Source organism: Bombyx mori, chromosome 15 (assembly GCF_030269925.1).
Source record: "Bombyx mori chromosome 15, ASM3026992v2".
NCBI classification, from domain to species: Eukaryota; Metazoa; Arthropoda; class Insecta; order Lepidoptera; family Bombycidae; genus Bombyx; species Bombyx mori.
Genome location: NC_085121.1, coordinates 6,956,509 through 6,983,530, shown reverse-complemented (window position 1 = coordinate 6,983,530; position 27,022 = coordinate 6,956,509). Strand labels below are relative to the sequence as shown.

Below are 27,022 nucleotides of genomic sequence, written 5' to 3'. Positions count from 1 at the left end.
TTGCAAAAAACGTTCACCCGCAATAAATCTTAAACCAATACCTATATTTGGACTGTTTAAGCACGCATTCGTATTAAAGAACCATTTCTGTAATACTTAAGTGTTTTAAAAGTTAATGACAGCAATTTCAAGATTTCAAATGCACCTACGTTGTTTTTTTTGCTTAGATGGGTGGACGAGCTCACAGCCCACCTGGTGTTAAGTGGTTACTGGAGCCCATAGACATCTGCAACGTAAATGCACCACCCACCTTGAGATATAAGTTCTAAGGTCTCAAGTGTAGTTACAACGGCTGCCCTACCCTTCAAACCGAAACCACTACTGCTTCACGGCAGAAATAAGCAGGGTGGTGGTACCTACCCGTGCGGACTCACAAGAGGTCCCTACCACCAGACGCAAATTATAATCTTGCGGGTTTGATTTTTATTACACGATGTTATTCCTTCACCGTGGAAGTCAATCGTGAACATTAAAATTTGTTGAGTACGTATTTCATTAGAAAAATTGGTACTCGCCTAGGATTCGAACATCGGCGCATCGCTTCAACACGAATGCACCGGACGTCTTATCCTTTAGGCCACGATTCATCAGTCATAAAGATACTTAAATGAAACATGATCAAGAGCGCTCATAACATATTCTGTTGACAATGCATATCACTTGCTGGCTCATTGGATAATTAGCCAATAAAGAAAATAGATGATATCTAACTAACAAAAACGATACCTTTTTTAAATTAACAAATACACCACACATTATTTTCAAACAATGCTTAACCAAAATACTCACTTCAATCATAATTAACCAACTTTTTCATACATTTCATTTCATTTCAGGCGTAGACATGATATGTATATTATCTGTGCCCCAAGTATCAAAGTCTTTTATATTTTAGAAAATCTATAACGGATGGACCTATTTTTAACTAGTTTATATTATACAATTTTTTGTTAATAATCTTTCTTAAATGTTGTTTCTGACAATCAAGCGACATTATATTTTCTTTTATCAAATTGTAAATTTGTGGGTTTCCGAAAAAGTATACCGACACTCCATTCAAACGATTAATTCTAATGGAATTTAAGCTGATGTTAATATTAAAGATTTTGTTCATGTCGCTTTATGACAACCTTGAAAATATGTATTTGAAATACGCTCAAAATTACGTTAAAGTAAATTTATGTACAATGATTGGGGTGAGAAGAAAACAGGGCATAACGAGGTCACATTGAAATTGATTTCAGTGAAGGCAACGATTTCTCACCTCGTCCTACGCATCCAATTTAGGGGCGTTTCATTTTCTCGACACGAATCGTGCCCAAGCGACGTAATTGCCAATCAAATTACGATTTGGGTGTGTTAGAACTTTATCGATATGTCGCACTGGAAGAATTTAGCATTTCATTAACTTAATTTGTTAACACCTTCCCTTAGAGTGTATCAGCTGGATGTGTTTGATATTTTATTGTCAAACCAAATCGTGGTTAGTTATCGTCTTTCACGAACATCTGCAGTACCAGGAGCGTAGAGCAAGCTCTCCAGCCGCTTCAAGCGCTCAAAGCGTATCATTATCATTTAAGGGCCCCATATACGGAACGATCCGTCTCCATGGTCTGTCGTTTCAGACCGATCGAAAGGTCGGATAGATAGTGTATGTTATAGTAAATCGTTAACGATCTTCACATACACTATGGATCCGTCCTTTTGATTGGTCTGAAACGTCGGATCGTGGAGACGGATCGTTCCGTATATGGGGCCCTTTAAAGAAGGCTCAGCATCTCGAAAACTATCTTGCCCTCCGATACGAGGAATAACTTCGTTCTTGCACTTTGCCGGTACATATTGTCGCTCTTGAACTTCTAGAGCTGCGCAATCTTTTTCAATTCCATCAAATCAACAAATTTTTAACCGTCTAGACGTTTTCCGGTTCCACAAAACAGATATATTCTTTTCACCTTCATCAGGGGTCATCTTTCAACTATTCCAAGGATATCGACCTAATTCAACCGATTCGATTTCTTATTTATTATTCAATTTATTATTTACAAAGATTTGCCCTGTTTTTTGTGCGTGTTTTATGATAATTCATAGTCATTCGGTAACGTGCGAACTTATTGTGGTACACTTCATTCACGGTTGTTTGCATAAGAGTTAGTGTATTGCGCAAACGAACGCTCTGAGATCGTGGTCAATGAATGATAAAATAAAATATCTTATTTTTTGTACGTTATTACAAAGTTAGGTCGTATAATAAAAATCTTACGTTACGGACGTTTTTTCCCGGTTAGGGTACCCCTCCGCATCGTCCCATAAGGAACTTCGTTCCAAAAAGTATGTATCGTTAGAAGATTACAATTTTCTTTGGTTTCAGAAACGCATTCATGGTTGGAAACTGTATACAATGGTCGGGGGACTGCTCGTTGTAGACGTTGCACTCCTGACAGCTTGGCAGCTCCGGGACCCGCTGCAGCGACGCGTCGAGACATTCCCCCTGGAAGCCCCGCGACATCACGACGACGACGTGCACATACGACCCGAATTGGAACACTGTGAGAGCAAACATAACACCGTGTGGCTTGGTAAGGAATGCTTTATCAATACTTACAATTACAGGATATAATGATCTAAAGAATTGTCTGAAAGAAAGTATGTGTGATGAACAGAATTGTCTGAAAGAAAGTATGTGTGATGAACGACTACCCATAGAATTACTGCATTCAACCACAATGTATTTTCAGAGATAATTTTTGTCACCGACCAAAAGAGCTTTTGAATGAAATTCTCTCTCCTCTCCTGTTTTTCTCAAAGAATTGTCAGCATGTATTAACGATAACGGTAATTAGTTACAACCAAGTACGCTATGGATTTTTTGCCGTCAATATAAAAAAAAAATTGCATTTATGTTAAATTTCCTTGTGGATATGAATAATTTTTTCAGTTTATTCACAACTTGCCTTGTAAAAAACATCCATCAAACTCCATGTTGCACATGAGAAGTCGGCCAATAAAACAACGTGTTGCCACGAGACCCAGTTTTCGGGGAGTTCCTGAAGCAATTTAGCTGAACCAAGTTTTAATTAAAAATTAAAACTCTCAAAATCTCGTGGTCCCCAATTACCATCAGTAATAATTATGAATGATGATCTAATATGAGGGGTTCTAGAGTACAGCAAACAGTAAATTAAGTTTTGAAAATTTCCGTTTTCTCGTTACTGTAACTAATTTGCGACAGCAACTAACTTTTCAAATTAAATTTAAACTTTTAAGCGTCGTAAACAGCAGTATTTTACCTCCGTTTCCAAGTGTTTTCACAATGCTTTTAAATCCAATTCAAAGGCATTGATGACTAAAACTTCTTAAAAGCGTCCACGTTTTTTTTAACTTTTTTTTTAAATGAGTAAGTGCTGTTTGAATTACCAAACAACTTAAAAAAGAAATAAACCCCAAAACTCAAGATTATAGCCAAAGCTACTTGCGTTGTTTTTAAATTCAGCAAGCAATAGTAATATTGGATTCATATCAAAGCTGAAATGTATTTTTTTTTGTTTCTGCCTTTGATGCAAACGCATCATAATCATTCATTGTAATAAATCCATACGAGTATAATTAAGTTTCATTCATCCATCAGTATAGGTACTCAATATTACACATTTAATAAGCTCAGGCCCGACGATTTTATTTCATATAGCCAATAGCCATCAAAATTTACGGGTGTGACACAACCTGACCTTCACATGCGAGTACTTCCCCTAACCCATTTGTAGTAGTTTTATTCTAACCACTTTGGATAGGTACCACTATTTCATCTACCCATTTCTGGTGCGTAGCAGAGACGCGTCTTGATTTGAAGACAATCTTTTTAAAATAATATTAAGACTATTGCGACAGAATATACAATAGTCTTCCTGTCTGAAGATAATAGCGGCATTTTGATATATATGAGCTACGGTAACCTGCAGAGCTTAAAGTAACACAACTTGAATATATTAGCGATTACTACTGGAAAACTGATTACCCTGAAGTACCTAGTAGTCGCGATTTATAATAGAAGGATTGCGCCAATGCTTCCCGTTTCAGTAGTCACAAGCTATAATAGAACGACTGTCCCAGTGCTTCAAATCGGAATACATGACTACTTCGCGGCAAAAAATACGCAGGATTGTGGTACCTAACCGAGCGGACTCACATAACATCCTACCAGCAGAAGCTTGTTCTACATATAAACTTCTACAACCACAAGGCAACCGCACGGATACCACCACCCCGCCTATTTCTGCCGTGAAGCAGTGGTGCGTTTCGGTTCGAAGGGGGGGGGTAGCCGTTGTAACTATACTAAGACCTTATATCTCAGGGTGGGTGTCGCATTTACGTTGTGGGTGTCTATGGGCTCCAGTAACCACTTGGCACCGGGTGGGCTGTGGGCTCGTCCGCGCATCTAGGCAATAAAAAAATTATACTTTTTTGTAGGCGTAATGTACGGGTACAAAGGCCTGGTGCTAGTTTTCGGACTGTTCCTGGCCTACGAGACACGCTCGGTGAAGGTTCGACAGATTAATGACTCTCGCTACGTCGGCATGAGCATATACAACGTGGTCGTGTTGTGCCTTATCACTGCGCCGGTTACGTTGGTCATTGCGAGTCAACAAGACGCAGCGTTCGCCTTCGTTTCCCTAGCGATTGTCTTCTGTTGCTTCCTGAGTATGGCCCTAATATTCGTACCTAAGGTGAGTTTTGTGGTAATTTACTAGGGTTTTAGAAGTTTTATTAGAAAGAAAAAAAGGTCAACAACATAAGCCACGAAAATTTTTTGTGTCACTTATTACTAATAGTAACATAATATTAATACCACGATATTGGAGTATAGTTAATATCAAGAGATGACTCTCAAGACTTGAACCTTGTCGCATTCTTTAACAGAAGTCCCAAAATGTCTACAAAAATTGGCATTGTCTCTCTACCTATAATTCAAAATAGCAGCCAGTTATCAAACAAAATGGCACAAAATTATATCATGATATTGTATATCAAATACGCGAAAACTTAATCGCCGATTTATGATATCTTCAATGCATAACGGCATACTTCTGTTAGAGATTTAAAATCTATATATAGATAAAAAATATACATTCCGCGCTCCTTGTACCACTTTCTCGGGTTAACAACAAACTAATTTATTTAGCCACATGGCCAACCATGTGACCTGTTGATAATTAATCTTTGACGTCTCAAAGCGGTATCTAATCATATACTAGTTATTTACAACCCATACCCTGGGCCAGGAAGGTCAAGTACCTGGGCGTTACCCTGGATGCATCGATGACATTCCGCCCGCATATAAAATCAGTCCGTGACCGTGCCGCGTTTATTCTCGGTAGACTCTACCCCATGATCTGTAAGCGGAGTAAAATGTCCCTTCGGAACAAGGTGACACTTTACAAAACTTGCATAAGGCCCGTCATGACTTACGCGAGTGTGGTGTTCGCTCACGCGGCCCGCACACACATAGACACCCTCCAATCCCTACAATCCCGCTTTTGCAGGTTAGCTGTCGGGGCTCCGTGGTTCGTGAGGAACGTTGACCTACACGACGACCTGGGCCTCGAATCAATTCGGAAATACATGAAGTCAGCGTCGGAACGATACTTCGATAAGGCTATGCGTCATGATAATCGCCTTATCGTTGCCGCCGCTGACTACTCCCCGAATCCTGATCATGCAGGAGCCAGTCACCGTCGACGCCCTAGACACGTCCTTACGGATCCATCAGATCCAATAACCTTTGCATTAGATGCCTTCAGCTCTAATACTAGGGGCAGGCTTAGGGACCCCGGTAACCGTACTCGTCGAACTCGACAAAGAGGTCGACGTGCAACCTAACCCATGCATCAGCCCGCTGAGTTTCTCGCCGGATCTTCTCAGCGGGTCGCGATTCCGATCCGGTAGTAGATTCATTCGCGAAACAATTGCTCTTGAGTTGTTAGGTCTCCTTCGGAGGCGCTCGGGCAGTTGTTAGCAAATCCCACCCCTCTTGGCTGAGCCTTTGCTCGCCCACCTGTCCTGGTGAAACTGGAAAGGCCTTCGGGCCACCAGTAAACTTTCAATCATAAAAAAAAAAAAAAAAAAAAAAAAAAAAAAAATACTAGTTATTAATTAAATACGAAATACATTTTAAAACAACAATATTTGTAAATAAAACTATTACTTTTATCACATTCGCAATTAGCGTAAAGCAACACCTTTATCGTGTTCACATATTGTAATAAAATTATATTCGTGTACATACCTGACATTTACGAGTAATGAATAGTTAAAAAAACATTACTATCAATACAATCAACTTTAGCTACTGAGTATCGTCGAAGATAAATCAATCACTTAGTTTTCTTTCACTAAACCGATTACAGCAATTACTTAGAAAATTACTATGTTGTAATCCTTAGAAGCTTAACGGAATAGAATATCGTCTTTATTACCAGCATATTTATATTCGATTAAATCGTTTTATTAGTAGTGTTTACGATAAAGGGTTTGTTTGCCTTTTGCAACAATGAAAGTGAACGAATACCAATTATCTTTTTCCGCTCTACTATATTTCAATTTGAATACATTAGTAACTTGGAGTGATTCTTCCGGTAATTTGGATGCAAATTAGCCTAGCAGATTTTTGCCTAATCATCATCAGATATCTCGTTGGATTTCATAATTAATATCTTCAATCCAGAAAGAGCTTATCAATCGATAAATTAGGCACATTTTTTTACTGATTAAAGATATCAGTATGGCTAATCTACCGAAATATGCGGTCAGAAAATCTTTATGTATTTTCTTGATGTTTCAAGTACTGGATATAGGGCATGTAGCAAATATGCTATAGGAATTCCTATAATTTTGCCTCAAAACAATTAAAGGTCCGGCTCAAATGAAGACATTGAAAATTCCATAGAATTAAAAATATCGTCCTTCTTTTCGATCTTCGTTGGATGGTATCATTTACGCTACCGTTTCTATGAGTTCCGGTAATCACTTACCATCGATTGGTCCAATTGCTCGTCAACCCATCTACGCCAATAAAAAAAGGGTGCGTGTACTTATATACGCGCGTAAGAAGATATATTTTATTTTTATTTTTTAATTAAAATTTTAACAATTTGAAAAAAAATCGATTAAACAACATCCTCAGACACGCATATTGGACATCCCTTTTCTTGACATCGTATAAATTCGGTAATTCTCGGTGCGGTTCGGAAAGTTCACCTGCGGCTACATTCAGACTCGCCAAGTTACGTCGGTCGTCGCGATTTAGTGGGCAACTTCATTCTGTTAATTTTGTGTCACGGTGCGCGCGCATCGTAAAATTTCACTCTCATCAATTTTTCATAACGCGCCTAAAGAAGTATAACTTAAAAAAATATATATAAAAATATTTATTTATTTATAACGCCTTAATAATTAAAAAAATACTCTAATGTAACATGTATAAATGAATAACGCTCTAAACAGGTAATAGAAGTGATTCGTCATCCAACCGAGCGCGTGGAGAGCGGTCGAGGGTCTGGTTCCGGCTCCGCGCCGGCCGACGAGGAACGCTACCGGGAACTAGTCAAAGAAAATGAAGAATTACAAAAATTAATTACACAAGTACGTACGCTTATGAACGAACTAATAACACGGGCGTTACCGGTCTTCTATATCTTTGTACTCTAAGTGAGTGTCTCATGCGATCACATAGGCCCAAAAACAGCATTAGCTTCTTTTCCTACCTAATCGTTGGTAGTCTAAGGGGATATTCCAACTTCGCGTGGAACTATAGCTTTTTTACTGGTGGTAGGACCTCTTGTGAGTCCACGCGGGTGGGTACCACCACCCTGCCTATTTCTGTCGTGAAGCAGTAATGTGTTTCGGTTTGAAGGGTGAGGCAGCCTATGTAACTATACTTGAGACCTTCGAACATGTATCTCAAGGTGGGTGGCGCATTTACGCTGTGGATGTCTATGGGCTCCAGTAACCACTTAACACCAGGTGGGCTGTGAGCTCGTCCACCCATCTACGCAATAAAAAAAAGCTCACGGGCTCAACCTGAGAATACAACATTAGCTTCCCACATCACGTGCTGAAATCAGCCACAAACAGGTTTGCTTTAAAATTTACGACTACTCATTGACGGCAAGCATAATCGAGCTTAGAAAGTTGGTTTTAAATTTTAAAGCAAGAAGATGAAAGAAAAAAGTTTTTTTTTTCATAATGCATTGCATACAATTTCTGCGTGGCTCCACGTAACCTTACAGGGCAATAAGCGCGTCAAACGAAAATTATTCATTTATTCAATCACAGAATCATACTTTACTACAATAATATTTCATTTCTAAAGGGTAACGTTGAAACAATAAACTTTACAGGAGTTGTGTAGTTGTCATAGACGATGAGCACTTCGAATCATAGTAATTTAAACTCGTCATTAGATGGTATCAACCCACCAGAGTTTCTCGCTAGATCTTCTCAGTGAGTCGAAGTTCCGATCCGGTGGTAGATTCAGCGAAGCTCTGCTCTTGCTAGAACTGATGTTAGCTAATCCTCTCAGGCGAAGCCTGGACTTAGGTAGAACCAAAAATATGGTATCAGCAATCATAAAAGATGCGTAGTATGTAATTCCTAATTGATAATGTACTTCTATCTTATCTACAAAAAGTTGATGTAATATTCATTATTTTTTTAATTTAATAAACCTCAGGATTATTCGAATCGGACAACAAATAGCGACGTTTTGTAGTAAGGATTAGAATTAATGATAAATTTCGATTAAAATAAAACATATTGTCCGTCGTGGCTCTATAACTAGTTTACATAATAATATTACTTTTAAACTAACATTTTTAAGAGATCTTTTTTTTTTTTTTATGATTCAAAAATTACTGGTGGCCCGGAGGCCTTTCCAGTTTCACCAGGACAGGTAGGCGAGCAAAGTCTCAGCCAGGAGGGTTGGGATTTGCTAACAGCTACCCGAGCGCCTCCGAAGGGGACCTAACAGCTCAAGAGTAGCTGCTTCGCGAATGAATCTACTACCGGATCGGAATCGCGACCCGCTGAGAAGATCCGGCGAGAAACTCAGCGAGCTGATTCATGGGTTAGGTTGCACGGCGAACTCTTTGTCGAGTTCGACGAGTACGGTTACCGGGGTCCCTAAGCCTGCTCCTAGTGTTAAGAGATCATTAATGGATGATAAATTCATCTATAGAGATACAAAAATAATTTTTTTGAGATCTATTTTAAGAAAACACAGAATCAGACAGACACAGTGTGTTTGCATTTGAATAGTGTTTGTTTCCTGTTGTATATAGTTAGATGTGTTTTTATTAATATTGGTAGTATAGACCACCTGATGCTAAGTTAAGGTTACTGTTGTGCGTCAGGAAATAGGCAAAGCCAGCTCACAGACTCCTACCGCTAAAGACTCCTTTCAGACTATGCTAGTACAATCCTTAATATTCCTAGCTACTAATTAAATATAGCTGTAACATACGGATTGTAAGACTTAAATAGGATTCATGTTTACAGTTTCTATGCAGAACCCTAAGCTGACTCCCGAAATAAATCTAAAAAGTACACACGCACAAAACAGCTCAATACAAATACGTCAAATAACAGCAAGATTGTGGCTTTATCAGTTCAATTATCGATACGTTTGATTGATTCAACCGAATGAATCCGATTATCCTTCATAGGCCTCTATCGTCATTAAATGTAAATTACTTTGTAGATGTATCGAATCGTAAATTGATAGGTTTACATTGAGTGATTTTAAGCTTCTTTAAATTGTTGGTTAAATTATAGTTAGTGATTGACTACGATCGATTAATTATAATAATTATTAATAAACACGAAACACATTGATGAGAAATTAGAATATTTTTCTAGGTCTACTTTTAATTATTATTTGTATGATCGCAAATTTAACTTTGATAAAACTGACCAAACCGACCAAGATATTTTTTATGAGGTAACATTGAATTGCTTCTTTCAACTCCCGCAATACTCTATCCAAGAGTAATCAAAGAAAATATTTTCATTCACATCACTATCGATGATCCATATCGAGTACTATAATATTTATTCTAAAAATACACATCTTATTATATTTGAAGTTTTTTTTTTTTTTTTATTGCTTAGATGGGTGGACGAGCTCACAGCCCACCTGGTGTTAAGTGGTTACTGGAGCCCATAGACATCCACAACGTAAATGCGCCACCCACCTTGAGATACAAGTTCTAAGGTCTCAAGTATAGTTACAACGGCTGCCCCACCCTTCAAACCGAAACGCATTACTGCTTCACGGCAGAAATAGGCAGGGTGGTGGTACCCACCCGCGCGGACTCACAAGAAGTCCTACCACCAGTAATTACGCAAATTATAATTTTGCGGGTTTCATTTTTATTACACGATGTTATTCCTTCACCGTGGAGTCAATCGTGAACATCGTCGAATATGTGCCAAGCTATTTCGCAATGTTTTTCTTTATTTATAAGTACCTAAATATTGTTTATTGCCTGTCTGACTATCGTCAGTCAAATCGTTAGTCGTTAGTCGAATAGTCTTGTGGGTTGAAACATATTTCAGTCGCGATGCAATTATGCGTCTCAATTTAAAGGGTGATCTCTACTAATGAAAACCCATTGAGAGTTCGACTACATAACTCAAGGTGAGTTGCGGCATTCACGTTGCGATGTCTATGTTAGCTTAGCACCGATGAGTATTTAACACGTTGAATTGTCATTGTCAAGAAATAACTCTAAAAGTAATGAGCGACTTACTGAAAAAGTGACTACTCACTATTCAGATTATTCACTATTCAAATCTCTTTAGTAATGTATTATTAATAGAACACCGCAACATACCTGCTGTCTTTGTATTCCCGAATATCTGTTAATTAAACGGTTGTCTAGAAGACTTTTAAGCGATATGACTACATATTGTACAAGTGTACAATAGATGGTCTTGTTAACTGTTTTGTAATGTTGATTATGTTTTGGTGTGCAATAAAGTATTCTCTCTCTCTCTCTCTCTCTCACTCACTCACAAACTCACTCACTCACTCACTCACTCAATCACTCACTCACTCACTCACTCACTCACTCACTCACTCACTCACTCACTCACTCACTCACTCACTCACTCAATCACTCACTCACTCAATCACTCACTCTCACTCACTCACTCACTCACTCACTCACTCTCACTCACTCTCACTCACGCACTCACGCACTCACGCACTCACGCACTCACGCACGCACTCACTCACGCACTCACGCACTCACGCACGCACGCACGCACGCACGCACTCACTCACTCACTCACTCACTCACTCACTCACTCACTCACTCACTCACTCACTCACTCACTCACTCACTCACTCACTCACTCATTCGCTCGCTCACTATTTTCCGAAAGATGTTAAATAGACGACACGCTACGTCCGCCGCGGCACACTGGGCTAAACATGGTTTTTACCTGTTTCTTTATAGTTTCTACGGGTTCGTGTTACTCTCATTAGGCCAATGAGCTCGTCTGCCAATTTAGAACTTACAAAACATTAGCTAACTAAATATGACAGCGAGTGATTTTTACAGAAGGAGGAACGTATTCGGGTGCTGAAACAGAAGCTAGCGGAGCGGGAGGCTGCGGCGGCGGACGGCGTGACGCAAGGTACGGGCGGCGGCGGGGCGGTAATGGCCGACCTAGCAACCGCCACCTCAGACTACGGCACCTCTACCAACTACACCCGCTCCTCGCGAGCCTCAGTCTCCGACCTCGACTTCTCCGAGAGCTACCTCTAAGCCTACTTCAAATACTTTGTGTCTTCGTTTCAACCTCTTTGTTAATGTTTTCAATGAATTACAAATTTATTGTTCCCTTATAATCAAGCATCGGCACGTTCCCATTCAATGATCCCTCTCCGTTAAAATCTTCAATCGACCTCAAATTCTCCAAGCACTAAAACTGTGTCTACTAAATAAATGTAGCATGTGTCTTTATTTGTACCTGATCCTTATCGTTGTTGGAGTATATACATACACATCCTTTATAAAAGTGTAGTTATCAATATTGATATTATAAATCTTATAACTAAATACTAACTAAATCGAGTATTAATTAGCATAATTCTAAAAACCTTCCATTCAAGACTTGTCTATAATTTGGTGTTGACTTATATTAAAAACTAAAATTTCCCAAAAAAACTAATGACCTATATGATATATATAAATATATTATACTTGAAAAGATAAATACATAGACTTAGATGCATCATTTAAGGCAATCCTCAATACGAAATCAGATGTTTATAATTAATGATTCTGACTATTAATATATCGCATCCACTACAGTAGGGATTCTTAAGAGTTTTATTAAAACCGGAATTCTAAAGTCCCAGTTTTCTCAGCGCATTATCTAAATGTAAGATCACGAAACCCCCCGAACTGAATCTAACAAAATTACTTAACAGATCTGTTCCCTCACTCGAGCAGTTCGTAAAAGTTATCTGAAGTCGCTACGTAAAATTTTTATTGAAAATAAAAAAGAATTCCTGTAATTTTTACAATTAGAAGATGTTTTTTTAGTAAAATTGCGCCAACTCGGTCTACATAATTACTTTGTTTTAACCTCCGTTGGCTGTAAAACTTACGGACCGGTAAGCCGGAAGTCCCACATTCACGTTCGAATTAACTGTGGGGCTCCAACAGAAATTCGATTTCATACAAATCAGAGTACCATTTAGAGTATGGGAACATCAAATGTAACGGGATTTTTTTCCAATTTACTATTGAGATCAGTTAACACCAGAAATAAAAGTATTTAAAGGTCAAATCGTCTTCTCGGATTAAAACTGTATAATCTCAAAACTTACTAATTTTACAGGAGAGTTTTTTAAAGGTTTAACGTGTGACATTTTTAATATTAATCATCTTTGCGACAATAATTTTTTATTAGTTACATTATCTGTCTTTTAAACTAAGATAAAATTATGTATTAATTTTGTTAATAGTAGTCAACACAGGTAAACTAAAAAAAAACCTAAAACTAAACTACGCTCTTTTGACAGGAATTATGAGAAAAATACTGACTAAAATCCTGAATAAAAATGATTCCGCATATTAACTCAATTTCGAATATTTGTGAAAATTGTACACTTTTAATGCGAAAAGACGAAATGCGATTTCGGTTAATACAATGAATAATAAGCCTTTCATAAATATTGCATATTTCTTCGCTTTCCCGCTTCAAGATCCCTTTTATCGATCGATTCTTCTTTTGGTTTAACAATTTGCAATCGGACTTAATATGAAACATCCCTAAACTTGGAATACAATTTTATCAAAATTTAATCTGAACGAATCCCGACCATATTATGTCAAGCGCAGAGCCAGTTGTCAAGTTATTGTCGGCTTGCTATGAAATTTCTGAAGGTATGCAAAAATTCATGCGTAATGAGTGGTCTTAAAGTTACAGAAACGTGAGAAACTCTTGTTAGTCTCTGTCATATACAAAATATCAAGTGGCATGGAAAGGGTTGTAGCGCATTCGGAATAATTAGGGATTCCTCCTAATAATAATAAAGATTAAGCGACATTACCATAGCCCCTTAGAGCTCAGCTTAATTTCTAATTAGAAACTGTGCCATGCTGCACCGAGAGAATCAAGTGGATCAATTAATTATCTTACTCTCTTTATTACACGATTAATGAGTGATAATGGCCCTGTATTTCAATCCAAAGTTTGGTTTCAATCACTCAACAAAAATAAGTTTTATCTAATATGAATTGAGGTCATCAGACTATTGTAAGATACAGAAATTAAAATCCAAATAGATACAGATTTATTATATACGAACTAACACTCCTATTAATGAGATCGAACCTTATCTACCTCCTAAGAAAATAGCTAAAACACATCGAATGTTTTATCATAAGGAAAACGTCTTGGAAAATTCTTTGTCATACTGCTTTAGTGGGTCGTCAAAACTAAAAGTCTTCATTTATTTGGATCGTTTTTCTCACTGTGGGCAGTTATTCGATGACACTATTTTTCCAAGCACTAATTTTAGTTAGTGGCAAATAATATCCAATGTATAAATGATTTGTTTTATTATACTGTTGGTAATAATTAGTCCGAAGGTTATTACAATTATTATTACATGTTACTACATGTTATTATAATGAAATTTAGATTCCGACCTTATACTTCAATATGGGTCACAGCATTAGCGTTGTTGTGTCGATCACCTGAGGGGAAACAGTAGACCGTAACCAGAATACCGATTTACTATATAAAAAAATAAACTTTGAAAGAACCACAAACAATATTCCATTTTTAAATTTTCGTTTCAAATTACAATATTATTTAAATAAATTACAAAATACCTAAACGTCGAAAATAGCAATTATTTAACTATCTCTCACACGGACTCAATGCTACCTATAATATACATAGATAACATAAGGATTGCACGTGTCTTCGTCTTATCACGACATTTTGATATTACTTACCTATTAGACTGAATTAGTAATACTCTTATTAGTAATCTAACTTATTTACTCGTAAATATGTAGACATATTATTTTATAAAATAGGTTCCTAGTATTAGAAGTAACTTATATTATACTCTACTGACGAGTACATAAGGCACTAATTAATACAACGATCTTTCTTGCATTTAAAAATATTTGAAAGAATCACTACTTCAAATTGTCACTTTAATATTTATTGGCACAAGCTAAATTAAGTAGATTAAGCTCAAAGTTAATGTTGCCATTTTAAAATTATCAAGTATATAATTTAGTAGATCGTAAGCGTTAACTGTAATTCGTCTAGTGTTTTCTTCGGTTCTCGCGAGTCTCATAGATGTTTAAAACTACTTTTAAGATAAATCCATGAGTTAAATGAACTGCCATAGCTCAATGCTTAGTTCTTTCTACATTTGTATATAAACGTAAACACCACTTTTTTTTTTTTCCTGTATTTGTAGACGAGCTCATCGGGCGGTGTTAATTGGTTACCGGAGCCCATAGACGTCTACAACGTAAATGCCGCCACCCACTTGAGATATGAGTTCTAAGGTCTCAGTATAGTTACCAACGGCTGCCCCACCCTTCAAACCGAAACGCATTACTGCTTCACGGCAGAAATACGTAGGGTGGTGGTAACTAACTACCCGTGCGGACTCACAAGAGGTCCTCCTACCTACCACCAGTAAATTTTCTGGAGGAATAAAAAAGACTCCTCGGTTATCCTTGAGCATGATCGCTATAAGAATTTTGAAACTTCGTAATGTAAAAGTAGTTTTAATCATTTATAATATAATAATATATATTCTGTATTATTTCGATATTCCGCCTCTTATAGCGTTACATTAGTGATTTATTTTCAAAATTCATGCAGTCAAATCTCGTTATGACGCACCCTATTGTATACGATCGATATATTTGATTGCTATATAAGTTTTAAATGTGTTTTAAATTTAACCGAAAAGTGTAATGGGGAGGAAAAGATCATTACGAGAAATGTTTGGAGTTACACGATAACTCGGAATTGGCCGCTGCGTGTTTAGGTATGTGAGTGACCGAACCCCGTAGCTTAGTGTCTCTGTGTGTACCGCACTTACACATTCGTCTGGCCTCGAGTCTACAATGTAACGCTTTCGAACGAACAGTCACGAACGTGACCTAAATCTAAATCAGTGCTTCCCAACCTTTTTTTCGTTCCGTTACCCCTTTAATAAAACTTTTCATTTATGAGTACCCCTCGTCTGATAACTCAACACCTATTCCTAAAAATGCGTCTCGATTCTCTTAACAGAGATGAACTTAGGCAGGTCATAAACAAACGAATGTAGTGTGCTTTATCAGCCAACCAACATTAATTTGATATTAGTTGTAAGGTTCTTTTAAGCCACATATATTGTAGAAACAATACATTTTAATAAGTTAACTATTTCGACTTCACAGTGTTTCCGTTATTACCAATATAATTTTCACATACCCCCAAAGGTACCCCGCATACTCCTAGAGGTACGCGTACCACAGATTGGGAATCGCTGGTCTAAATCGTTCGTGCATTTTGGTTTCTTAAACGAATGGGATGAATTCTAAATTCCTTCTATTCTTGTCACGTGTTCGCGCTCACTGTTCGCCAAAGATGGTACATTTCGACCAATGTGTAATGCGACGTAAGTAGTATGGAGTCAGTTCCCCGTAGTTACTTGTGTGCTGTCATCCTATAACCGCATGTCACCCACACACGCTGCACTTTGCCCCAACCCCCCTTTGCTCTCCCAGAAAACTAAATCGTGTTTGGCACGCGTTATTTGCTTCATTAACCTTTTAAAACAAAACATAAAATTCTAAATACCATTTATTCAAGATTGTATGTTTGTATCTATGTGCAAGTCTTCTGAAAGGTGATTTAAATACTGAAAATACGTGTACACGTTCTAAAGTTTGATTGCTTAATGTGTGTTACAGTTATTAACAGATTGTACTGTAAAAAAACAGAAGAGCAGTTAAAAACGCAAAATAACGAGATTTTCTTGCATGAATGTTCGATGTGTTTGCTAAATAATGATTTGTTTGTGTTACATATCTTTCAGTTCCTGGAACACTGGAAACAAGACAGTACCGATTATTAATTTTCGGCAACAACCTCAATTTTATTCAACATTTATCTCATGACTATAACGTGTAGCTTCACAATAACAGTATACATGAAATCAGAAATAAAATTTAGGATACCCTCTGAAACAATCGGAAACTAAACTAAACATTAGAAGGTTCGGAAACGAATTCTCAAGAAAACAAACTGACTTTTAAAACTCATTAATATGTAAAATTTTACTTAAACGCTTTTAGAAATTGTTTTTAAAGTTTAAATATTTATTCCGATGTGTTTTATTCAAGAAACTGTAAATGTTGATGAGAAAATCCGTTCTAATGATTGTAATATTTATTTTGTTTTTGTTTATTTCCTTGTTTGTTTCAATGCTGATTGAAAGGCAAATTATGTTTTTGTTTATTTGCTTTTCTGTTTTAAATATAATCGCTTACTCAGTGTACACAGTTGTCGCCATGTAGAAGTCGTAGTTTAGAGACGATGGTATTTGTTTAACGACATTTGTCCAAAAAACAACAAAATATTTAATGTTCTTTTTCTCTTGACAGATGTGCAGGACGAACGCATCTGATCATCGCGAAACTATCTTCGATAAACATTTACTTAGAGAGTGATAGTTTAATGTTAATTTAATGTTGAATCTATTTAGTACTTTACGACGCCGTAGTTGTTCACCTTATGATAATTTTAAGAGATAAAGTGTTCTTATACGTTTAGATGACATGAATCTACGTGAGCGTTTCTAAATGTTACGGTCCGTTGTTTATAAGAATATTGTTGCTACGATGAAATGTAGCCTAAATCGTTTTGTATGAACTCCGAGAGCTATTGTGGTGTAGAAATTAAAAATCTATGAATTGTTGCTCATTTTTTAGTATTAATTCTCTGTTACGTTGCTAATTTCAAATTACTTCAGTGCATGTTGTTTTACGCTTTCAAGTTACAACAAGTTTGTTATTTATTGAAACGTTGTAGATATCTCAATGTTGTTATATAGTATAGAGCTATGATAAGTGTTATACCATTAACAATACGAAATCGTATTTTCACATATCAAAAGAAACCGCGACGGACAAAAAGTTTAATACAATTTCAACAGCTTGGCCTTTTAGTACATTTTGTATATTACATGACACACGGTCAGTGATATTGGATGCCAAATTCAAATGAGATATTTTATAGTTAATTACAAACCTATGTGTTATTCCTAATAGAGTTAGCAAAATAATAACAAAGGTTGCTACTATAATAAATAAAAACTCATGTTGTGTACTATAATTGTATTTTATTCGAATTACGAACTTATAGTTCAAACTTCATAGTGTACATATTTTGAACGAATTCAACATTTACCATACGGTAATAATGTATTACCATAACAAAATCCGATATGCGAGTTAACGGTCTCCGCTCTCAGATACATTTCGGTGTCAAAAATAAAATTTTTGGCAAATAAAATAGAACAAACGCGGTCCCAATTTTTGCCAATATTTACGTTGCCATTTCAATGAACCTATGTACGTCCATGGTCGTTTTAATCAAAGCTACACGAGGTAACGAACTGACAGTTTGTCAATGAAAGGAGTTTTAGTTCATTAACGGCCGTCTGGTGTAGTGGTAAGTGACATGGTCACTACATACGAGGGTCGCGGGTTCGAATCCCGCCAAGTGAAGATATTTGTATGGTAAATATAAATGTCTTTTCCAGGGTTACGGATGTATATTAAATATATGTATGTGTATAATAAAAATCTTATATTTATTTCCGTTATCTGGTACCTGTAACACAAGTTCTTTACGAACTTATCACGGGACCAGTTAACGTGGCGTTATTGTTAGTAAATATTTATTTATTTATTATCTATTATATTGCATACAACGAGAACATAGATTGATACGCATTTAAATAAAACAGACCCTTCGTTTTGATTATAATTAGAGCGCATGCTGTTCACCGATATAATAAAATAACAATTTAAAATAACAAAACATACAGCACTGCCAATTACAATGTAATCATAGAGATGTTATTCTTAAAGTATACATGAAAACTAGATTGTTAGTTGTAATTAACTGTGCGAGGTTAGATTACTGTTACGTGTACTATTTTACATAGATATGTCATATAGTTCTAGAACTCGATGATCCGATTAGAGATATTATTTAATTCCTTTTTTGAGGTACATAGGTTAATAATTAATAGCCGGTTTAAGCTATGGCTGTTCGAAAATATTTGTGTTCGATCACTTCAGTTAATATAAAGGGAGAAGATAATAACGGCACATTAAATCTTGTGAAAACTCAAATAGACTTATTAATTTCGGTCCATTAAAACAAAATATGAAAACAATACATTTTTTTCAAAAACGTCCCTGAGAACACGAAGACGTCCTATGCCGTGAATAATTCTGGCCCAGATATTCCTCTACGCGCTTCTAAAATATTCAACGGCTAACTTCTACGACGAAACAACTACAAATTTCGTGTAGATACTCACATAATATTCGGACAGTATTAGAGTGAAAAGTTCTATCTTATTTATACATTATACTTCTACACTAATATAAAAAAAAAATGTTAATGAGCGAATGCAACTACGACATAGTTCTTTTTTTAAGCTATTGCATAGCCTTTATCGCGAGATTTGAGCGCGGCGACCGAATCAAGAAATTCCGTAACGAAAATAAAACCTAACACCCCCCCTCCGCCCACCATGTAGCTCGCGTTCAACGCATTCACACGTTGCGCTTGTGTAGTGTTTGTGAATAAGCGCGCGGCGTGACGTCGCACTGCATGCGTATCATGAAAAGTCCGCATCTCTATCTCGCGCGGTCTAGCTTATGAATGTGAAGGGGACAGTTAATGTTTTACTTTTGTTAATGTTTATAAATATAGCGTGGTCTTGTTTTTTTTTTTTAATATTAAATTACTATTGTCTAATTATAATTGCATAAGTTGATAAAAAATGCTATGCAATAGCTTTACCACGGGATCGCGGCAGTTCCCCAGTACCACTCGTGTTTTTTTTTTTATATTCTGTGTTCTCTGAATAGGCTTAGCTTAGCATTTACTTATTTAATATTTTGTCTAGACTAACAATAACATATGTCCGTAGCTTTGAGCATAACGGAAATCTATGTGCATTCAGACCGGCCGCTTCCGTCTGTCTTTTGGCTTGCTTTCGTGTCCCAGTTTTATTTTAAACAACCTCACGCTCTCGTGATTTATGCTACGGAAATATTTTAGTTGCCTTAATTATTTTTATCATCGGATATAGTTCGGGAGTAATTAGAACGAAATGAATTTTTCCAGTGTGTTTAAAATAAGATATTATACTCCGTTCACTTCAGATATTATTCGGTTATAAAATTTATGTTTGAATACATGAAATTGTTTCTTATTTAAATGAAAGTCTTAATAATAAAACGTATAACATCATGTTCAAATAAATAAGTACAACGAACTCAATTTTAATTTAAATAGTATCTAAGGAGGTTTGAAATTCCATCTGCTCTCTTGGTTGTTGAATGTTTGATCTGAACAAGATTGCTTTATGAAATTAAATACATGAATAAAATATGTACTAAAATTCTCATTTGAGAACTCGCCAGGGAATCTTTTTTATAGTTTCTCTTTCAGAACACTTTTCGGCCTTCATAAAAGATTTGACTGCATAGAATTAGTACGTGTGTTATCATCATATAAAATTATTATATTGTACGTTATAGTTTTCGAAACATAACATACCTACAATACAGTGTCGTTGATATTCCAAATTTTATTAAACTTAAATATTTTAAATTATATTTATAATTAAGCCCATCAGAGCCCTACTGTCCAAATTTGATTCGATTAATTCTTCATAGTTCGATAATCATGTGCTAGTTAGTATAGTTAGTTAGCTGTCGTCAATTCAAATGTAAACTGCATTGTTGTTTACGGCTATTCTCCTGTGATTGATAACTTTGGTTGTTAACCGTCACTGTGTCATTATTGTGTAAATAAACAGTCATCGAATGATTTCAATGTGAAATTTGTTTTATTTTAATACCTACAATTAGAAATTAACAGATTATCGGGTTGTTTATTATCGTTTTTAAGGCCATGATCTGCACGAGTTTTAGTTGCTAGTTCCTTTTAATTTTTCAATGATAATAGTTTTAGACGTAAACGTATCTAACTAGGGGTCGTAATAAAGACTTGGAAGGACAGTTTGAAAGAAGTCGTTTAAGTCGTCGTGGCCTAAAGGATAAGACGTCCGGTGCATTCGTTGTTGCGATGCACCGGTGTTCGAATCCCGCAGGCGGGTACCAATTTTTCGAATGAAATACGTACTTAACAAATGTTCACGATTGACTTCCAAGGTGAAGGAATAACATCGTGTAATAAAAATCAAACCCGCAAAATTATAATTTGCGTAATCACTGGTGGTAGGACTTATTGTGAGTTCGCACGGGTATGTACCACCGCCCTGCCTATTTCTGCCGTGAAGCAGTAATGCGTTTCGGTTTGAAGGGTGGGGTAACCGTTGTAACTATACTGAGACCTTAGAACTTATATCTCAAGGTGGGTGGCGCATTTACGCTGTAGATGTCTATGGGCTCCAGTAACCACTTAACACCAGGTGGGCTGTGAGCTCGTCCACCCATCCAAGCAATAAAAAAAAAATAAAAAAAAGAAGATATGCATGAAAAGGGTAGGAGTTCAGAGATGACGTATGACAGGCCTGATTGGTACTACAGCTCAACCTCCCCGGTCGGAGACCTAGAGAAATACCCCAGAGAAAGTGGAAAGATGTAGTGTTGAAGAACAAGAGGTAATGCAGTGTTACTGACGAAGATGTCGAAGACGGAGCGAAATGGAGGGAAACAATTAGGAAAGCTGACCCCACCATCATGTGGGATGAATAGCTACAAGAGAGAGCCCTGAATGGAAAAAGTGGTCATGCTGCGTCAACCCCACATAGCAGGATAAGGACAAGAAAAAGGAGATCCGATTATTTTCATATCTAACTTTCTTCTAAATTCGTATCCTACATAGTAGTAGTAGAATATAGCGCAAGCCCACGCGAGTGGGCACAACAATCCTACCTGCATCTGTCGTAAAAAAGACGTTTTTCAGATGGAAGAGTACAATAGCCGATGTATAAACTTCGATCGCATATCTCAGCGTTTTCACTACATAAGCCCGAGAGCTGCTCTAAACACAAAGCAAGTCGACGTAACTTATTCGGTTCTAGCATTCAGCAATTCTTCTCACAGTACCAGCTATCCGATCCAAGCATCCAGTCGACAATCAATGGATGAATCTCGAATCAGCAGAGGCGATTGTTCAATGAACTGATTTGATAAACAATACACCATTGGAGACCGTCTATCCTTCAATACACATGACTTAGACAAAAGACATATGAGGCACCTACCGACACTACGACAGCATGGATCATAGTCATCTGATAAAAAAAATATCAGACGTAATTTTTACGAGAAACTTTTACGTTTAATCTCTAAAATAGAGAAAAAATTAATTTAATATTAATTACGATTACGTTTCAATGTACTTTGTGTTTTCTAATAGTTTAACAATTTTAAAGTAATTATTCTTCAATATAATCACTTAATTAACAAAGGATAGATAACGCGTAAGAATTTCAAACAAATTAATCTATGCATGTAGCTTTTAGATAAAGTGACAACGAAACTATTTGTTACTACGACAACCAGAATTGAAGAATTATAATTATTATCAAAAGAAAGGTCCGGTTATTTCCAAAAGAATCACTTTCACAGTATAAAAGAAATAAAATGACATCGTTATAATCGCATTACGTCTACAACGTATTTGTAACTTTACAATGCTCGTAGACTCGTCATATTTTGCAATTCAATTCTCGTTTCATCCACCTAATGGACGTGACTCAGATAATAATCCAATTATGATTTCGCAAATGGAATAACATTTTTTTTCGTGTAGGTAATGGCTCCTAATTTGTTAAAATGAAAAATTACTTTACAATTGATCTTTCTCAGACGTTATTTGCGATTTTTTTATATCTAATATAAAATTTGCGTTTTGAAACAAGTGTAAGGTTTTTTTAATGTTTAAGTGCTAATTCTACTCGGTTCTAAATATAATAGTATAAATTAAAAAAATTACATACCTAAGGTATGTAATTTTTATTAAATTATTTAATTTTAATTAAATTATTTATAGTTAATTTCTGTTTTAATATATTTTCCTGACTAAACACTATCACAGCAGTTCAGAGCAGCATATCAAAGCAGTTTCGTGAAAAATGAAATGCTTTTCTTTGTATCTGTCTTCTATCTTTCAGCCCACAGACGTCCACTGCTGGACATAGGTCTTCCCCAAGCCTCGCCACAACGACCGGCCGTGCATTTCCTGCGTCTAGCTGATTGCCGCGACCTTCAATAAATCCTCTATTCATTTTGTCTTTAAAATTTATTATATTAAATTTTTCTTTTAACTATAATTTAATCAATTTTCATTTTTGTGCATAATAATGAATGAAATAAAAGTAAATCGAAGATATACTACTCGACTGCATTGAGAATATCGTACTCAGTACTAAGCTAGCTACCTAAGCTAAATAAATGGTCGTGTATCAATACATATTACGCTTTTTTACTGAAATGGAATAGGATTCTAACGTTAATTCCCCATATTCTTACCATGCTTACGAGGAATCTTTACTAAATAAGCAAGATGGTAATATCATAAATCATACCATTAAAAACCATTTCAAAATTAAAACTACTTCTTTAATAGTAAAGGTATGTGCAATGATACTTTGTAAATATTGTGTGATTTATACATTAAATTGGAATAGTACAAGCGTTGAGGCTCTTTCCGAACCTCCTCCGTGGTGAAACTACATTTGGAATCCATAGTAAGGTCGATGACAGATGATGACCAAAGCGCCAATGAAAACCTATTTAATCTTTTATTTTATTACTTTTTGATTTTGATTTGAATTACTCAAAACAGCTAGGTATTCAACAAATTTTATTAGGTAGGATACTAGCGGCAGGACATTGTCTACTAACGGCAATAGTTCTTACACAAATAATATTATGTTGATAAAAGCCGACTAGAATTTTGAGACCAGCCGTTTTGACCTAAATCTTGTATTCTAAAAATAACCTCAAACATACTTCTACGTGTCTCATTCCTACACGCCGCGACCTCCTTCATGAGGTACACGTGTTCCATCGATGCACAACTAATTACATATACTACTTATATTTAAAAAACACAAATTTAATCAGAGGGTTTTTGTAAGCAATACCTACAATGTTAAGGTTTATTTTAAGGCGAAATGCGTGGGACAAAATTCTTGGTATTATTTATTTTATCTTTATAATCTAATATCTCGTGAACAAACATCTAAATATATACGTAAATATGATAAGTAGTCTGAGATCCGCTTAGTAAGCGAGTTGATATATGAAAGGCAAACAAATGTACTGAGAGTTTTGGGGTCACCCTCTCATTTCAAAGGTGTGTGAAAAAGAAATGACGTGTTTTGCTGGGGCAAGATGCGGCTAAGGAATTGCTATCACCTCAATGGATTGAGAACTACGCATTGAAATATTCAAAGACTGCCGAGATGTGTAATAGGAAAACTTAACACTTTCGCTGACAGTACGTCGTTAGACGGGAAATTAACATATTGCGGTATAACAGTACGTCGAAGGACGGGGTACTTACTTTTATGAGCATTGGCAGTACGTCGTCGGACGACAACTTCTAATAGAAGCAATATGAAAAATAGCATTCACTGTCATATTGTAAGCAATCTCACATTTCTTACTGTCGTAACATGATTGTTTTGTGGGTAGTTTAATATTGCTGTCTCAGTTGTTCACGCACACACGTAAATAGTTCGCATATAAGTACTACGTCCACCGGCGTGAGCGCACGCTAATTTCTCGATCAATCAGTGCGGCCAGTGCCATTTTGTGAACAACCACGTGTTTACGTCACTCAAACAGTAAGTAAATTTTGCAAAAATGATATTTTGTGTGTTTATTTGTATTGAAACATCGTTATGTTTATGTATTTATAAGATTTTGTGATGTTAGTATTTCCTTAGGTATTTTTATTTACTAAATAACAGACTTTCCTTGAAATACTTGGGTCAAAGTAGTATTATTATAGTGTCGGATTAGAATAAAATTCATGACCTTACGTGTAATTAGCCGTTGCTAATTTACTCCTCTAATGTGATAAAGCTTGTGCCCAGCTTGGAAATTTTATAGGTTGTTGATTGATTTACCAATTGAACAATTTGTTAATTTTAGATGTCAGCAAAAAGTTCAAAGAAACGTCCAAAAATACGCTTGTTCGACGATTTTTCATCAAATTCGCCATCTGAAGCAGATTTAGATCCCTTCGAGGATAATGACGGTGAGTATGGTTCTGACACGAACTATGAACCACAAAATATAGAAGAAACTGGTGCATCCAGTTCATCAGAGGAAATATTTTCTATAAGACCTTGTCGAAAATACTCATTTCTGATGTGTAAAATGTGTTCCAAAGAATAAGAAGAGGGTCGAAACTAGCTACAGGTGCATTGGTTGTCCAGGACTTCCTCCATTATGTCCTGAATGTTTCCAGGATTATCACCAAATCCTTGAACAGCAAGAACAATAAATCGTAGTCTGACTCTTCAAAACCTTATTTTGCAGATTTATTTTCATTTTTTGAGACTCTATACGTTCCTATTTTTATAATTATTTACTAGGGTATGTTGACCTATTTTTTTGTTACTTTGGTACTTATAAGTTTAATATTGTTTTCTTTTATTGAGTTAATTATTAGGGTTTTTTATTGTTTGTTAGTAGCGTTGCCGTAGTGTCGAAACTTTGTATATTTATTATGTACAAAGATGGTTATAGAAGATTTCCGATAGCGCATTAAAATATTATAATTTATAATAATTTAAGCGTTAAACATATGATATAATCATTTGAATGTTCCTAATTACAATACCAAATAATTTGTAATTATTGTGTAAGAAATGTGTATTTGAATAAGTTTCAGACTATATCTGTTTTTCATCGTACAGATATTGAAAAATACCATAACATAGCATTTGATGTTATAATAATTAATATATTTTTTTGTTTTTTGTTGGGAAATTTCGTTTATTTTATAAGTCACAAATTATTGTAGGAGGTTTAATATTTGAAAATATTTGATTATTTTACAAATATTATGTGTTTTATTATCTTTCCTCAGAAGATCCCAAGTATATAAGATATTTTTCGACGTAGTGTCTCACTTAGGCAGGCGAACATATGACCAACTTGAAACTACGTCGTGCAACGTCCACGTCTTTAAACGTAGTGCCAGCTTTAGGCAGTCCAATATGTGGCCAATATGACACTACGTTGAGAAACGTTCACGTCTGTGAACGTAGTTTTGCTATAAAACAGGCAAGCATGTATTCAACACAAAACTACGTCGACAGACGTCCACGTCTGTAGACGTAGTGCCAGATTGAGGCGATCGAATATGTAGCCATTATGACACTACGTCGTAAAACGTTCACGTCTGTCAACGTAGTGTCACATTTAGATAAGCAAACATATATCCAATACGAGACTACGTCGGGAGACGTTCATCATTTTGTATAGAGGGTTTCACTGCCTTTTTGTGATGTCAGGGTAAGTGCTCACTGTCAGCGAACGTGTTAAGCATCAATTTCGCTTTTCTCTAACTCATTTCGATGGGTTTTTTTATCGTTTAAGTATTGTTAATTTTGTTTTTAATATAGATCAACAGAAGCATTTGTTTTCATTTTTCAGATAATTTTTTTTCTTTTCAAAATTTCAAATGTGCGCTTCGATTGTATTCAAAACCTAATTGGAATTTTACTACGCAGTTTTTTTTCGTGCTACTACGTATAAAGGGCCCGCTCTAATGCTACTTTCAGACTAAGCTATACTATATTTCCATATAGTATAGAATAGTAAGTAAGCCGTATAGTAAACCAATAATATATAGTACAGCACATTGTGAACGTGTCCATAACAATGTATGGTGCGCGATATTGTTTGCTATGAGCTATATACTATATGCTATTATATTATAGCGTAGTCTGAAAGCAGCTTAAAGCAATGACTAAGGCTTTCTTCCCACGTATCTTTACACTGATATCTTTGCATTAGCTTGTGACTTATGGAGAAATGGAAAATATATCTGTTACGTAGGTAATCAGTCTGGCGAAGCATTACTTTCAGAGATATCTAAGATAAAATATCTGTCTATAACATTAATCCGAGAGTCAACGTCAGCCATACGACCAAAATACAGATAACGATATTAGAATTACAAA

At 36.0% G+C, this 27,022-nt stretch overlaps 1 protein-coding gene and 1 long non-coding RNA gene across 3 annotated transcripts in view; both read left to right on the top strand.

Moving 5' to 3' along the window:
* The window catches only part of LOC101735335 (gamma-aminobutyric acid type B receptor subunit 1), a 166,284-nt gene extending 145,595 nt beyond the window's left edge, over positions 1–20,689 (top strand). Inside the window, exons 12-16 of one of the 2 annotated variants that reach the window (XM_012692556.4) lie at positions 2,372–2,579; positions 4,468–4,724; positions 7,501–7,638; positions 11,622–11,697; positions 17,205–20,689. In XM_012692556.4, coding sequence (XP_012548010.2) covers positions 2,372–2,579; positions 4,468–4,724; positions 7,501–7,638; positions 11,622–11,697; positions 17,205–17,227 — 702 coding nt within the window. In that variant the 3' untranslated portion in view covers positions 17,228–20,689. Of the gene's footprint in view, positions 1–2,371; positions 2,580–4,467; positions 4,725–7,500; positions 7,639–11,621; positions 12,027–17,204 lie in introns of those variants that run through there. The other variant, XM_012692557.4, reaches the window with a different exon arrangement.
* Positions 20,690–24,310: 3,621 nt separating this feature from the next.
* On the top strand, positions 24,311–25,897 carry LOC119629624 (uncharacterized). The gene is made up of 2 exons (XR_005245582.2): positions 24,311–24,670; positions 24,981–25,897. It is a non-coding gene; the product is annotated as an uncharacterized LOC119629624 (long non-coding RNA).
* The last annotated feature ends 1,125 nt before the right edge of the window (positions 25,898–27,022 follow it).